The sequence below is a fragment of the Odontesthes bonariensis genome, chromosome 12 (genome assembly GCF_027942865.1).
Source record: "Odontesthes bonariensis isolate fOdoBon6 chromosome 12, fOdoBon6.hap1, whole genome shotgun sequence".
Taxonomy (NCBI): domain Eukaryota; kingdom Metazoa; phylum Chordata; class Actinopteri; order Atheriniformes; family Atherinopsidae; genus Odontesthes; species Odontesthes bonariensis.
This window is the reverse complement of record NC_134517.1, coordinates 4,888,405-4,905,227: the sequence shown is the minus strand read 5'-3', so window position 1 is coordinate 4,905,227 and position 16,823 is coordinate 4,888,405. Positions and strand designations below refer to the sequence as shown.

General features: G+C 43.1%; 1 protein-coding gene across 2 annotated transcripts in view; it reads left to right on the top strand.

The window, feature by feature from the left end:
- The window catches only part of ptpn4a (protein tyrosine phosphatase non-receptor type 4a), a 76,658-nt gene that overhangs the window by 36,541 nt on the left and 23,294 nt on the right, over nucleotides 1–16,823 (top strand). Inside the window, exons 3-8 of one of the 2 annotated variants that reach the window (XM_075478954.1) lie at nucleotides 7,242–7,349; nucleotides 7,726–7,768; nucleotides 8,351–8,429; nucleotides 13,136–13,180; nucleotides 13,565–13,617; nucleotides 15,081–15,149. In XM_075478954.1, coding sequence (XP_075335069.1) covers nucleotides 7,242–7,349; nucleotides 7,726–7,768; nucleotides 8,351–8,429; nucleotides 13,136–13,180; nucleotides 13,565–13,617; nucleotides 15,081–15,149 — 397 coding nt within the window. The remainder of the gene's footprint in view (nucleotides 1–7,241; nucleotides 7,350–7,725; nucleotides 7,769–8,350; nucleotides 8,430–13,135; nucleotides 13,181–13,564; nucleotides 13,618–15,080; nucleotides 15,150–16,823) is intronic. The other variant, XM_075478955.1, reaches the window with a different exon arrangement.

The window sequence follows — 16,823 nt, the reverse complement described above, 5'->3', positions numbered from 1 at the left end:
AGACACACTAGCAGATTCAGCAGACAAACTCACCTAAACAGTCCTATAATCACTAAAAATACCAGCAAAAACAAAGCCATACAACTCACTCTCACCAACTCTCATTAAGGATGGCTTCCTTCTTGTGGAATACAACTTCTGGTTACATCTTTGGATGCAGCAGCTTGCTGTGTTGAGTGAAAAGAGTTTTCCAAATGACTCTAAAGCCCAGGAACGAAACCCAGACATCCCTCTCCCCAGCGACACTCTCCAGCTCTTCCTGGGGGGATCCTAAGGCATTCCCAGGCCAGAGTGGATATAATCTGTCCAGTGAGTTCTGGGTCTGCCCCAGATATGCAATGAGAGGTATGCCCCGATACAGCGTCTCTCCCATCAAGTGCAGTTGGCAAAAGGGCAATAAAAAGCACAGACAGACATACATGGAAACATGTACGGCACACACAGATATGCAATGAGAGGTATGCCCCGAAACAGCGTCTGTACAATTAAATCACAAAAGAAATGACAAACAATGAGTTTTTAAGCTAGTATATATAAATTGTATATGCAGCTAGCACACAGAGCCACAAAGCTCACCTCTCCCATCAAGTGAAGTTGGCAAAAGGGAAGAGGTTAGGGCGAGGGGTGGCTTATAAAGGGAGGTGCTGCACTCAAAGAAACCCACAGGTACAAGGACAAAGGAGAACTCACTGAAGCAAAGGCTCTCCACATTGCCAAGCTCCTCACACTATCTCTAAGGCTGATCCCAGCCACCCTCCGACGGAAGGCTGCTTGTATCTTTGACCTCATTCTCTTCACTATTCTGATCTTGTGAACCATAGTAGAGGGTTGGAACAAAGATGGACCAGTAAACTGAAAGCTTCACCTTCCGGCTCAGGTCCCTCTTTACCACAACGGACCAGAGCAGTGTCCTCATTTACTGCTGACAAAGCCCCAATCCATCTGTCCATTTCTTACTGCAACTTGCCATCGGTCGTGAACAAGATCCCAAGATATTTAAACTTCTCCACCAGAGGCATGGACTTTCCCCCGACCAGGAGAGAGCATTCCACCTTCTTCTGGTTGAAAACCATGGCTCGGATTTGGAAGAGCTGACTTCCATCCCGGCCGCTTCACCCTCAGCCATGAACCACTCCAGTTCATGCTGAAGGTCACGGCTTGAAGAAGCCATGGATGGCCACCCTCTTGCTCACCTGGCAAAACTCTAAAACCACGGTGCTCAGCCAGGGGCTTTTGAGTAAAAAACAAAAACAAAGCTCAAGTGGAGGTTCCTATACCACCTAATCCTGACACCCTCGCCTTTTACCAATTAATCTGCTAGTTGTAGAGTCTTCCAGAACACTTTTATTCCTATAATCTAGGAACCTGTATGTGTTTAGTTTCCCTGCTCAAAACATTTTGTGTTGCTGGCAACAAATTCTACATTTGTCTACATTTTCTCATTACAGTGAAGTTTGTCAGTTAAGACACTGAAAATAGTTTGCTTTGACATTATATCTGTTTAAAATATAGTTTAAAATTTGTTGCATTTTAAAGCCTCCTATCTTTTCTGAAAAATTGAGTTTGTAGATGCATCTCTCCCTTCACAATTTTAAGGTAAGGTAAGGTGACTTTATTTATACCCGAAGGTAGATTTGTCCTCCGCTTTTAACCCATCCAGGTTGGCACCTGCTGACATGCACATGCACAGGGTCACACACTTATAGACAGATGCCAACCTGGAGCGGTGGGCAGCCATGAAGCGCCCGGGGAGCATGGGGGTACGGTGCTTTGCTCAAGGGCACCTCAGCCGTGACAAGGAGGTGGACTGACACCCCTCCAGCTATCAGTTCTACCAATCTTTTTTGAGTGGCGAGAGTGGGAATCGAACCGCCAACCTTCCGGTTATTGGACGACCGACTCTAACCACTGTGCAGCAATTTTCTGTCTGCTGCAGAGTTCCCCTATTCCAGTCACTTCCTGCAAATTGCTGAATGAATGACTCGGTCTGAGTCGATCTCTGTCAGTGTCATTGATCAGACCCCTACTGCAGCAGTAACTTCCTGGAAAGGCAAGCCATCCTGAGAGGAACAATACTTCTATTGATCCTCTCTCTGGCAGACTGGCTGTGATTCTAGTGGAGAGTGAAAATCCAGAAGCAGTCACTTACTGTCATGGAAACCAAGGAGCTTGTCTGCATATAAGGGCTTGTATTGATTATCTTACTGATAGGAAGTCTTTAGTTTAAATAATACTGTTAACAAACAGAATTTGTAGCGGCTTGAAAGCCTTGTTAATGACAACACATTTGAAAAAGACCTGCACTCAAATTATCCTCCTCTTCATTGATACAAAAGCAAGGTCAGAGGCAGTTTATTCATATTGAATAAAGAGGTAACCATAGTGACTGCTGCATGCCACATAAATATTTGGACATCTGGGAGAGCTATTTATTGATGAAGTAGCTTCTATTTAAGACTTGAAGATAAAAGAAAGTAAAAAATTATATATAATCCTTTGAAACGGCGTATTTTATTGCAAAATGAGACCTCTGACTGCAATTACCTTTTGGTCCAACGCAGACATGGATATAGTTGGTCTTCTATTTTACTTTGAGAAATATGAACAGGGTTAGTCTAAAAAGATGCTTTGGATGTGAAGTAACATCACTTTACAAGAACCTATAGGGCATGTTTGGTTAGACAGGTCATACCTTTACACATTTTCAATAACAACAGTCATTTATTGATTGTTGGAGAGAAGATGAAACAATATAGTCTTTGATATTGTACCTAGTTGTATCACAAATCCCAACAGAATTGCCTGCAGATGTAACCAGAGATTCCATCTGTCTGTTGGCTGCAGTTCCTGGTATATCAGCTCAGCCAAAAGAGTCATTTTTTTTCATCCCTTAAATGGTTTAAATTTCTGGAGTTTCTCTTCAAAGTTTGGCTACTGTAGATGATACTTAAATTCTGGGTTCAAATTGCCAGTATTCAAATGACATTTCACTGACCGCAGTGATTGTGTCCGAAAGGAAACAGGTGGCATTAGGATATGTAGCTAATGTAGATAGTCACTTTATACCTGTGTTGGATATTGTCAGGTCAGCATAACTTTTTACTCAGTCAAATCCTAGAGCATGTGTTCTTTGAGGGCCATCTACAATAAAGATGGTTCAGGTGATTTTACCTTCTTTATCATTTGCTTATTCATAGAAATACAAAAACAAATTCTCAGACTTAAAATCAACCTCATTAAAAGCCCTATATTCGATCAAGATATTACTCACAGTTCACCAGTGCATACATGCACATGTGCTGCGCAGGACAAAAGACCGGTTCATTTAAGAAGAATCTAATTTGAATCTAAAGAAGTTTCAGTGCAGTCTGTTGGTTTCCTTAGCTAGAAAATAGTTTTTGAATTGGTTCTGTATTATGAAGTGGACTCTGATTGGTTTGAATTGAACTGTGTCATTGAAGTGCCTTGAGATGGCATTTGTGGTGATTTGGCGCTATATAAATAAATTGAATTGAATTGAACTTGGTTTCTCTGGGTATTTTGTTGGAATGTGAATATTTCATGTGGGTGTGAGCTGTACCTCATCTTTGCAAGTTCAAGAGTATGCTTGTCTGGAGCTGGTTTTGGCATCTCAATGTTGTCTTTGTCTTGAAATACTCTTGATGGGTTGAGAAAAAGTCAGGACCAAGACCAAAGTCTTGTCACTGTTTCAATATATTATAGTCTTGCTCTTGACTTGGTCTTGACCTTCACAAATTTGGTGTTGTCTCAGTCTCAGATCCTGACTCCTCAAAGTCTTTGTCTTGTCCCTTTTTCAGGGCACCCTGACTTCTCGGTCCACATGGTATTGATCACAGCACTAGTTTGTACATAAAAGTGTTGTTCCTGAAATTTGAGTATTTGCATTTTTGATCTTGAACATTTTGAGCAGGATTTCCGTGATGCTATAGTTAGTGAGGCATTTATGTGACTGAAGGAGCTGAAATAAACACTACAGCTGCCCTGCTTTGGTTCTAGGCAGGTGCTGGTGTCGCACATTTTGAGTAGGTGGACTTGAACTACATGGGTGCTGCTTATTAATTTTTTCTGTGTGGGCCTTTTCCCATCAATGTTTATCTTCATTTTAATAGTCATTCATTGTTTGCAATGTATCGAAGCTTAATTTGTGGATAAAGTACATGGAGCTTTTTATTTTGTAAGCTGAATAACCATTAAACTGGTCATGTAGTGCAGGTCTCAAGTGTTTAGACCTTTTTTTTTTTTTAAAAACATTGCAGGCTATTCTTTAACTGAGATGACCCTAACCATACACTCATTTTCCAAATCTACCATTAAGTTTGGGTATGATTTTACCCGTGAAACATGCTGCTGGGATTGTGTGCATCTTCTAGGCCCAATGTAGATGTGAGTGACTCTGCTTCATGTGGTTCTTTTCCTGTCTGGACAAGCTTCCTCACACATTCCTGAATTTCCTTCATTCCTTAAGCCAGTGTTTTTCAAATCCGGTCCTCGGGACCCACTGCCCTGCATGTTTTCGATGTTTCCCTCCTCCAGCACACCTGATTCAAATGAATGGCTCCTGATCAGGCCACTGCAGAGCTTGATGATGAGTTGATCATTTGAATCAGGTGTGCTGGGGGAGGGAAACATCGAAAACATGCAAGGCAGTGGGTCCCGAGGACCGGAATTGAACACCTCAGTTGCGTTTCCTGAGGAAAAAATATCAATTTTATATATACCCACCGAAAAAACTCTGGGATTTTCCCTTAAGTGCCACTTCACCCAGTGTCTTTTGACTTTTGAGGGTCTAAAAGTTCTCGTTGCATCTTTCTCTTTCACTCCCGCTTTCTTTCAACCAATCTCTGGTGCTCTGATTGCTCTCGATCACCATGTCTTCTTCCTCTCTTCTCACGCACACAGACACGGTTTCAGTCCACTGTGCTAGCAGACTGCACAAAGAGCGTTTGTCTCACTCAGTAGCATCGTCAATCACTCTCTTTCTCTTCTTCCATGCATTCTTTTTTCCTCTCTGTGACTCTCTGTCTTCTTCTTACATTTGCATTCTTTTGCTCTTTTTTTCTTTGTATCACTGTTAGTTTGCATTGCGTTGCACTTTGTGACACTGCTTCTGACTGAGCACTACCCCATGAGCTGTCCCTAAGAGGTGGGAGCACAGTGTAAAAGTGCATAGAGGGCTCCCACATCCAGCTGAAAGCTACTTCATACAAAGGACAAGAAGCTTAAACACACAGTTTGTAGCCTCACATGGAGAACCATTACATTGGAGGCATGTGTCTTTTTTCACTTCATTTTCTCCTTCCAGACACATTTTTCAAATCATCATATTTTGTGGGTTTTCTGGAAATCCATCAATTCGTACAGTAGCAGAAAGTATTCAAAGCCATTTTAGTGGTAGATTTTTTTTTTTGCACCATTTGACAGAAGATGAGTGTGCAAACGAAAAAAAAAAAAAGAATCTGAGTAAATGAGCACTGAGTCGACTCGCACTCAAGTCTGCTACGACAGCAGTCGACTTCACACACAAGCTCGCTGCGAGTCCTCCTAAAGGGCTGCCATGTCAACTGTCAGCTATCATTTCCTCTGATGCTCCAACACTCACTCATGCTGTGCGGTAAATCTGTGTCACCAGGGCAAAGGGGATCAGCGTATGAGAGCCGTAACTGTGTTTGTGTTTGTGTGTCTCTTTTCTCCCATGGGAGCTCTGATGGAGTTACACTCTCAGTCTCTAAAAGTTGCAGCATCAGATGTGAATTTCTGCTCCACTTTTGGTCCCACAGTTTATCCTCTCGCCTGTCCTGCACTCTCAGGAAATGATGTCATATTAATGGTGGATCGGATAAATTATTTCTCACTTTAAGTGTGCTTTCAACCCTTTACAGGGGGTCACTATTTATTCTATTTATTCAATTTTACACACTGGATTACCTCCACGGATAGAACAATCCACCCACTGTTTACTTTCAATTATACTTCCAGTATATCAATGGAATGTATCAATTCTGGACAGCTGCTTTAATTTGAACGCTTTTGGTTGTAAGTTGTGTGCAGAAGTGTGGCCACCATCGTACCTTTGTGTGTGTTTAAAACTAAATGAATAAATAAAGATAAAATCATAATGTGCAAAATGACTGTGATCTTTTAAAGCATACAATTCACAGTACCTTTTCTAAGTGTAGTTCTTTCCATTGCTTTACACAAGCTTATCAGACAGGATGTAGTTTCAATGATGAATGTCAAAACATGTCCACGGCAAATGATCCTTCTGTTGTTGTGGGTATTTATTGGCTCCAGCTCCAATCCAAATTGACAGGAACTCAACACCCAGGTGCACAAGCTGCATTCGGACCTGTGAGAATGGGCACAGCTCACTTAATCTTTATTGAAACAAACTTTTAATGATTGTAATGTCTCGCTTGGAGGCCCTGAAACAGCAAAAACTTGCGGACAAAGAGACCAGATTGACCTTAGCCGTCTTCAGGACAGCTGGCAGTTCACTCTCTGCCCCATTGTTTGGGGCTAACATCTGCGGTTCAGTCAAAAATAATTAACTGCCCTAATTGTCTAAAAGGTTGTGCTTATCGGAACCTGTTCATCTCATCATGTTGTTGGAGCTTACAGCTTTTTCCCTTGGAGGTAAAACATGTAATAATTGGAATGGGAAAGAATTTGATCGGCTAATTTTAGCAGTTGTACCTGCATTAAAACAACCCAATCAAGCACACAACCTTTGGTGTCAAACACCTGTTTCCAGTTGGGTAAAGCAAGCCAGTTTGTTAATATAGTGCCAGTTGTTCTAACTGGGTTTTCTGTAAGTCAATAAAGCAAACATTACACAGTGTTTGCATGTGCTTTTTGGGCTTTATAACTTTACTCCACTGCTTTATGTCACACAGCAAAATGGACAAATGCACACAAGAAGGCCACAGGCATTCATTTTTTTAATCCCATGAACTTGTTCTTCTCCATGGGGTTGGAACAATATTAAATTAGGCTCAACATGGGTGAATAACAGATGAATTTTATGTAAGTGCAATGTTTCTGCAGCAGTGAGTTTAAATAATTTAGATGTCTGCGGTGGGAAAACGGATTCAGCCCGCTCACTGTTCTCTAACATTTTTCACTGGCATGTTCAGGAGCAGCAAAGAAGAGTTCTCAGACCTCCGAACCAAGTGACCCACTGAGCAGCAAGTTCATTCTGTGTTCTTTGTTCTTCTCTGCAGAAGTCCGATCCTGGCCAGGTGCTGCTGGACGCAGTCTTTAAGCACCTGGAGCTGACTGAGCGAGACTACTTTGGCCTGCACTTGGCTGATGATGCCTCAGATGCACCAGTTAGTATGCTTGCTGTTTTCAGTCTGCACAAGTGTGTATTTGTGTGTATTTACGTGTGTGTGTGTGTGTGTTTTCCTTCAAATTGAAAGTTGTCTATTAGTTCTGCTACAAAATTGTATAACTTTCCCAAATGAAGCATTATGTGGATGTGTGTTTATACATATGTTAACTTATATGATATTACAGCAAATCTAATGACAGAAAACAAGATTAAACATCTACATTCCGTATTGATTTGCATCTGTGCGCAAGTATTTCTAGTGTGTGTGTGTGTGTGTGTGTGTGTGTGTGCGTGTGCGAGACGTGTTGAATAATTTAGATTGTGTGGTTATCCTTTATGGTGTCTCTAAGTGACTCTGAATGAATATTTTACAGCGCTGGCTGGATCCCAATAAACCCATCAGGAAACAGTTAAAAAGTAGGTGACATCCACTCCACACCATCTTATCTTAACTGCTGCATTATAAGCAAACATCAGAAAGTCCAGAAGCAAAGTTCACTCAAGTCAAACTTGAATGCTGGATTAAAAGATTTTTTCCAGCCGGTGGAGGCAGCAGTCGGTAATGGTTAACAATCCAAACCCTGCCTCCAGTAAAAGTCTCCAGTGCCTAGTGTCATATACAATTCTCAATGTGCTGTAAGCGATGATTAAACTTAATTTGAACTCTGCTGTATTTGACTTATTTTTTGATAACATAGTCATAGACTGCTCTGTTTTCATGCCGGCTGTTTGACTCAAAGAGTCAAAATATCACTGTTTTGTTTTTTTTGTTAGTCCATACAGCCAGTGGATGGTGGCTGATCTGTTTTATCTAACCTGTAAACCATATATTCTTTTAGAAAATGAAATGCTATGGGACCCACACAGAACATATTGTTCTATCAGTTAATATCTTGTTGACCTCATCTCTTGGTTTCATGCAGTGCAGTTACAGTTTGTACTCATTTTCATAAATCTGCATGTTGTATTTCTCCTTTCTGTGAATCACCATTCTGCCAGGGGGGTCTCCACACAACTTGAGCTTCAGAGTCAAATTCTTTGTGACAGACCCCAATAAACTTCAGGAAGAATACACACGGTGAGAGGTTTTCTTTGACTTTTTTTCCACTGGAAGGTTGGTGAGTTGTTGGATTACACCTGTTGATATCAGCACTGCAGCACCACCATGCTTGCTTGGTCTGCTTTTGGTTTGAGGAAATGTTTTTCATCTTACCATGAATGACAGTGGGGACGTTGGACTCAATCAGTGGGGTTACATGGCACTGAAAGGATCGGATTATTGGCTAAATTACAATAAGATTGAGTTATTAAGTGCATGTAGACACCTTAATCGGACAAGAAATTGGATCGGATCGAGTTACTCAGATTAAGACCCCAAGATAACTTGTTTGAAAGTCAAAATAAACCTGCTTGTAGACGCTGAAGCAAGTGGTGAATTAGACTTTGCGTTCTGCGCATGCTTGATATTTTTTCCTGGGGTCGTGACCCGGAAGTCAAAGGAGACGATATCACTGTTGTTGTCGCCGTCGGAAAGAAACAAACAATGCGATGGAGAATGCTCCGTTGTGCATCGCGTTTGTGCAACAAGCAGCTCATCACAGACCAAATGTAGAGGGACGTAGCTTCATCTTGCTCTTCGTTCTCCATCTTTCTCGAATGTCTGAGTTTGTTGTTGTTAGTGGTGGTGAAGAGTGGAGCCACCGGAAGTGGCTCCATTAGCAATAGTTGAAATGGGTACAGTGCCACCTATCATACCGGGGTATGATATGCTTTGTGCCTCTGATCCGATTCATTCGCCGCCGTATATCCAAGGATAATTACCCTTGCTCAACTCATTCTTATTGTAATTTAGCCAATGATCTGCTCCTTTCAGTGCCATGTAACCCCACTGAGTGCGTTATGTTATGCTGTATTATTAAGAATGGTGCTGTCAGCGAGTCTTTCTCAGTGAGCTGCTTGTTGTATTCATTTTAAACAAACCGAAGTAAAGACGCCACAAGCAGAGCGGTATCAGCTGCTGTGGTCCCAGTGAGCCGTTGTGTACACTTAAGTTTTGTACACTTGGTGGTCATTTCAGATTTGCTTCTTAGTTACACAGATGTTTAGATCAAGCTTCACTGTGCAAAAGGACATTTGATTAATTAATTGTAACAGAATTCTAATTACCAGCTAACTATGACCTTACTACCTGTTAGAAACTGCTAATAGAAATAATGACTATAGTGTAAAACTTTGTCAGGTAAGTTAGAATGTAAATTTAATATTAAATTAGTGCCTTTGTGCCACCACACACAGTTGCATGTGACATTTTTTAAATTGTATGTTCATAAAACATTTTCTGTAGTAGATCTTACCTTTTTATAAACAAATTTTAAATCAAATGATCAATCAATACGGGCTGCACGGCGGTGTGGTGGTTAGCACCACACAGAGCATGTGAACGGATTTATAATCCGACATTTTTAATTGACGTGAGCGCATCGGAGCGAACTGGAGCGGAGCGAAATCCTCGCTCCGGCTTTTGAATTGAAAATCGCTCTCCACTCTCACCATATTTCACAGCTCCACGCTCCGCTCCAGTTCGCTCCGATGCGCTCACGTCAATTAAAAATGTCGGATTATAAAATTTGTAAAATAACATTTTTGATTTAATGTAGTGTAGTGTAATAAATGAATAATTAAATAGGAAACGCGGGGCAACATGAATGGAGCGAGATGTTACGTTCACAGCTGGGGACAAGCAGCCACGCGGGCCTTGTCACCCGTAGTAAATGTGGAAGTGAGCAATTCAAGTCGAGGGCGCAACGGTGTGTTCTATGTGTGGTGGAGCTAGCATTAGTTGCAGAGAGAGTGCGGATAATAAACAGGGAAACGCCCGAACTGTAGGGCCTACAAACGCTATCGAGTGTGGATTGTGTATTTCGTCTGGAGTTTTGGGACACGGGAACGCTCTGAACAGGTCAGGTACCGTGAAGACATATTCCCCTTTCTGATTGTCTGAATTAAGCTGACTGCTCAGGTGCTAGTTCTAACCGTGACCCTCGTTTCCTCTGCTTTGCTTCCGTTTCTGCTGATGCTCTCGCGGCCACACACACACACACACACACACACACACACACACACACACGCCTCTCCCCCCTCCTGCCTAGCCCAGCCTGGGCTCTCTCTCTCTCTCTCTCCCCCCTCTTCCTTTTGTTTTGCTCTGGTTAGTGGTAGTTTTCTACCTGGCGCCCAACATTTTCTAAACATTATTTTTTGTACGTCAGAGCCACCGTTACAGTGGCGATAATTTAACAGCCAGTTAAATAAGACAATACACCGGTCACATCATTAAATCAAACGCCGTGTGTCCCAGGGCCCTGTCATAATTACATGAAGTAAAAATGTCAGAAAATTTGAGCGAGCGTGGAGCGATTTCGCCTGAGCAGCAGGAAAATTAAGGTGAGCGTGGAGCGAGTTTTGAGCGGAGCGTCCTAGCGCAACTTTGAGCGGGGAGCGAATGAGCGAACATCCTCCTGAGTGGGAATTGCGCTGCGCTCCGTTCACATGCTCTGGCACCACACCACACCAGGTTCCACTCCCGGCTGGGGCCTTTCTGTGTCGAGTTTACATGTTCTCCCCGTGTATGCGTTCTCTCCAGATACTCCGGCTTCCTCCCACTGTCCAAAAACATGCATGTTAGGTTAACTGATGTCTCTAAAATTGTCCTTAGGAGTGAGTGTGACCATGTGTGGTTGTTGTTTGTCTCGTTTGTCTCTGTGTGGCCCTGTGATAGACTGGCGGCCTGTCAAGGGTGTACCCCGCCTCTTGCCCAATGACCGCTGGGATAGGCTCCAGCCCCCCTGCGACCCGACCGACGGATTCAGCGGGTATAGAAAATGGATGGATGGATCAGTCAATACATTTTGCAATGTATCAAAATATTTTACAAATATATTGACAGAAAATGAGAAGAATGATTTTCGGACGGCCTCGAGGAGTTTCTGGTCCACCATCCGGCGGCTCAGGGGGGGAAAGCGGTGCACCGTCAACACCGTGTATGGTGAGGGCGGGGCTCTGCTGACCTCAACTAGGGACGTCGTGAGTTGGTGGGGGGAATACTTCGAGGGCCTCCTCAATCTTACCGACACACCTTCCGATGAGGAAGCAGAGTTGGGGAGCTCGGACGCGGGGCCTCCCATTTCTGGGGCTGAGGTTGCCGAGGTGGTCAAAAAAGTCCTCGGTGGCAAGGCCCCGGATGAGGTCCGTCCTGAGTTCCTCAAGGCTCTGGATGTTGTAGGGCTGTCTTGGTTGACACGCCTCTGCAGCATCGCGTGGACATCGGGGGCAGTGCCTCTGGACTGGCAGATTGGGGTGGTGGTCCCCCTCTTTAAAAAGGGGATCACTATAGGGGGATCACACTCCTCAGCCTCCCTGGTAAGGTCTATTCGGGGGTACTGGAGAGGAGGATCCGCCGGATAGTCGAATCTCGGATTCAGGAGGTGCAGTGTGGTTTTTGTCCTGGCCGTGGAACAGTGGACCAGCTCTATACCCTCGGCAGGATCCTGGAGGGTGCATGGGAGTTCGCCCAACCGGTCTACATGTGTTTTGTGGACTTGGAGAAGGCGTTCGACCGTGTCCCTCGGGGACTCTTGTGGGGGGTGCTCCGGGAGTATGGAGTGCCGGACTCCTTGATATGGGCTGTTTGGTCTCTGTATGACCAGTGTCAGAGTTTGGTCCGCATTGCCGGCAGTAAGTCGAACATGTTTCCTGTGAGGGTTGGACTCCGTCAGGGCTGCCCTTTGTCACCGATTTTGTTCATAATTCTTATGGACAGAATTTCTAGGTGCAGCCAGGGCGTTGAGAGGCCCCGGGGAAGACCCAGGACACGTTGGAGAGACTATGTTTCTCGGCTGGCCTGGGAACGCCTCGGGGTACCCCCAGAAGAGCTGGAGGAAGTGGCCGGGGACAGGGACGTCTGGGTTTCTCTGCTCAAGCTGCTGCCCCCACGACCCGATCCCCGGACAAGCGGCAGATGATGGATGGATGGATGGATGGATGGATGGATTGACAGAAAAATTCCCGAGAATTTATGTCGTCTTTCTACAAATTTAAGTGGAATATTTGATTTAAATTGTTTAGAACTATTTGCATTTTGTTATTTTTCAACCACACTTTTATGGAAACACGGATGTGGGCATTGACTTAAAATGGAGGAGCTGGAAGTATCTTCCATCCGTCCTTTTTCTATACCCCCTTAAAGAAACTCAAGTTCACGCTCAAACTCAGTCCTAGGGTCAATTTTAGAGTCACTAATTAACCCGACATGCATGTTTTTTGGTGGTATGAGAACCACAGGAAGGATCTTATTATTGCAAATTAATTTCAAGGATCAGAGCTCTATTGAGTATCTGCAGGCCCCTGAAAGGAAAAAGAAACCAGTGTGTTTCTCTGTCCTGCTTGTTTGCAAACAGCACCTTTTATTAAACAGCATTCAGAGGAGGCGTCGGCTCAGCCTAACCTTCTCTGTCTGGTGTTTATTTGGGCTTATGCCATCTCTTATCCATGGTCTTGTTAAAGCGAATAGTAAGTCATGGACCTGACGTGCCGGTCTGGTGCCACGATCTGAACTGAACCCTGTCGGCTTTGTTGCGCTGTATATATGACCTCAGTTGTTTGGTGCACAGCAGAGCTTTGTTGAGCAATACTAATAACAGAAATATTAGGCAGTTTTCTTCAGGTAAATGAGCTTAATATGATGGTTCCCCGCTCTGTTACAGTAATGCGTGTGTTATCCCCCCTCAGGTACCAATATTTTCTTCAGATCAAACAGGATATATTAACTGGAAGGTGAGTATGTCCAACTTTGTGTATTAGATGTTGTTGAATAAACAGTGTGGAACTTTCTGCCTCCTAAAGCAAGATGTCTGTGACTGGAAGAGGGATGGGTGTATATACATGACACATATGCTTGTGGGTGTAAAAGCCAAAGCATGCCGATTCTTGTTTTCAGTTCTATTTTTCTCTCTGGTTTCTTTTCAGAACAATGAAATGAATTCCCCCCCCCCCCACACACACACACACGCACACATTTTTCTGTTGCTATCAAAAATGAGGAATCTCTGTACTTTGAAAATAGCTTGTGTTTAATCATCTTATATTATGATCCGATGATGAATTCTGTTTTTATTTGTGTTTATTCTGTGTAAATGCATCTTTGTTTGTGATTTCCAGGTTGCCCTGTCCTCACAACACAGCCGCATTGCTGGCATCCTATGCTGTTCAATGTAAGTACTGCTCCCTGGGTACAGCCGTCCCACATAACAATGGAAAGGCAATTCATTAGGGTTTTCTTTAGCTGCACACACTGTTAAATGGAGTGGTTGTGGTTGCTGGAGTGCAGTTATTACTGCAGCTCTGAAACCACAGTGATTCCTTTTAAGCTGTGTGGTGATATTTATTCTACCATCAGTGACATACATATTGTATTAGGTTGCAGCTTTGTGCAGTAAGCAACCTAAGCTCCTTTCACACATGTACTCCTTTCTGTTAATCTGGGGCAAACCAAACCCCATGTGTGAATTATCCTCCCAGAGCCTTTCCGTTACATTTTAAGACAGAAGTCTGACTGCGTCACACCCAGTAACAGAGAGGTATGCACAGCAGCAGGGGGTTCATTTGACATAATATCAACTGCTTAGGGCAAATTGACAGGTCGCATAGATCAAATAATATCTTAATAATGACTTTGCACAGATCTGAGCCAAATAATCAAGAGAGAAGTGTTTGAACTGTAGCTGCAGCTTCTGCTCTTATCCATGGCCATTTTAACACACTGCTCTGTGTTTGTTAGTGTGATGAATGAATTTTGATCAAATAAAAACTGTATCTCCGGGACTTGCAGAGATTTGTGTGATGATGCAGCTTATCTTTTGACAACCTGCTCTGATTGTGTGGAGAACGTTTCCTCAGGTGAAATAAAGCTACAATCTTACTGTGGTGCAATGGAACCCTCACAAAAAAAACCCCCAAAAAACTACTGTTCAGCTAGCTTAAAATGTAAAAAAGGCAGATTATTCAGCTGCATCCGTTCACTGTGGCTGTGTTTCACCCAACTACTGCACCCTAAGCATGCTGATAGGAGTCCTTCTGGTGACATGACATAGTGTTGTCAAAAAACGGTAAAGGACTGTAACATTACATAGCCTTATTGCGACAGCCTATGGACTCTGTCAGATGGCTTCACATGAACACCATGGCTCTGTTTGTCACTTTCACTGGCACATCTGATGAATGGTGACAAACAATAACAGAAAAATGACTGAATGCCAACATTAATTTGATATATATTATGTGTGAAAATGGCTCTAAAAAATTCCATTTTATTGTCTGAAACCAACTTTATTTTGTGTGGGTAAACCTTGTGTGTGTCTGTGTTAGTGGATGTTCACTTTAGGAGTGAATCCCATCTGCTGCTGTGATTTAATGTTTGTGTTAAATGCTGGCTTGGCCCTTTGTCATCATGATGGTGACTACTGACGCAGTGGTCTATCCGTGTCACATCCTCTTTCTCTTATACATCAGTTCATTGTTTTCATGCAGTCTCTTTTTCCCTCTGCCTGCTTCTTTTTGAAGTATTCCTCATCCCTTTCTTTGTACCCCTCCTCCCCTCTATGCACTAATGACCCCCCCTCTAACCCCACACCTCTTTGCTCCCCTCATATCCTTCTGTGCTCCTCCTCTGTGGCAGATTCTGCGAGCACAGCTACAGTATATAGGTCAAAGAAGAGATTTGACCTAGACAAGCAACACCCTGACAGTACGGCTTTTACACACACACACACACACACACACACACACACACACACACACAGACACACGCACGCACAGTTTTGCTCGGTCCATGTTGTCACTTCTCACTGTGCCAGCACAGATTATGGAGATAAATGTTTGCTTCAGGGACGAAAGAGCGAGGGGAAATATGGCCTGAAGCAGCTGCTATGCTGCTAATTCAGCCCAAGTGCCAGCACAGATGACTAAATCCCACACTAAAGCTTCCATTCTCAAATCATCACAAATCCCTCCTGGTAAATTCTGGTTTTGTGATTGACTCAAAAAACTACCCCAAACCACAGCAACCTCTTCCTTAAAAGGAGATGTAAAGACAAATTAAAACATTTGCTTCTTTTTAGAGCAGGTGATGTGAGCTTGTTTATTGCAGTTTTACTATCTCTATCAAATGTTGCATCATCCAACACTTTTGCATATTCCAAACTGACTTTAAGTGGGTTTCTGTGTAACTGGCTCATGTTGACAGTGATGGATACATGCACGCTTGATTTACGTGCCGTATAAGTAAATACATCATCAAAAATGGAGAGTTCAACATCTTGTCTGTTTCTTTCCTTTTTTGGGGGTTAGCTCTGTCACCAGAAGCAGCCACAAGCTCAAGCTTGTCTCTCCCACTTAAAGCAGATTGGCATCTGAATATGGATTTCACATCAAACGATTGATAAAAACAGAGATGGGGCTGACTCGTCTCTCACCCTCACTGTTATTTACATCGAACGGGATGTGTAGTTAGACCAACAGTAGCCTACTCATACAACTGATAAACCACCACTTTAACCATGTGTGGATCCTCATGACTAAGAAAGCTCTGAACCGTGGAAACTTTGGCTACATCAGACCTCAGAACGAGTCCTGTGGTATCGGGCACCTTAACAGCTGATGTGGAACTGGCTTGTTTTATGAATTTGAAGGCCGGGTGAGAATTGACGCCATTGGGGGCCCGTGATCCTCTTAAGATATCTGACCGGTCATCTGACCGTCACAATTTGGCCCTTTTCTGAGTCATTCAGATCATTGCTCTTTCCTTTTTTGTTTTCTGCATCCAAGACATCATGTTTCTATGTTCATTTGCTGCCTAAAATATCCAGATAGATGCTATCATAACGAGATACTCGATGTTTTTCCCTTCAGTTGTTACGCTGTTCATTACTGTGGTAGCTGAGCAGCATATCTCCCCTGTGGTGTGTACACCTCAATGAGTGTATAAGCTTCAATTGATTATTTGGTCAATATACTTAGGCTACCAGCTCTTAGGTCAGTCAAGGGACTACTTGAGCGAATCGATGTTTTTTAAGCTTCAGCTGCAAGCCAGTGAGCTAATAGAATCTGCTTTTAGTTCTTCATCTGTGAAGCTTCTGAAAGCTACTGCGAATCATTTAATTCTTTCTGTTTGTTGTCTTCAAACACTTTTCAATTCATTATCTATGAATGAAATTGTTATAATTCCTCTCTGCAGTCTATCTGAGCCGCAGTTAATGCCTCTGCCTAAGTGCTTGATGAAGGACTGCGTTTAATAAAAAGTTCCAACACATGAATGCTATTCCCAGTTCAGACATGGTTGTCATTTGTAGTTTGGAATATTTGTTGTGTGCCAGCTCCCCGCCCTGTGATGAGGACTAAATGTATGTGATCACTCTGTTAA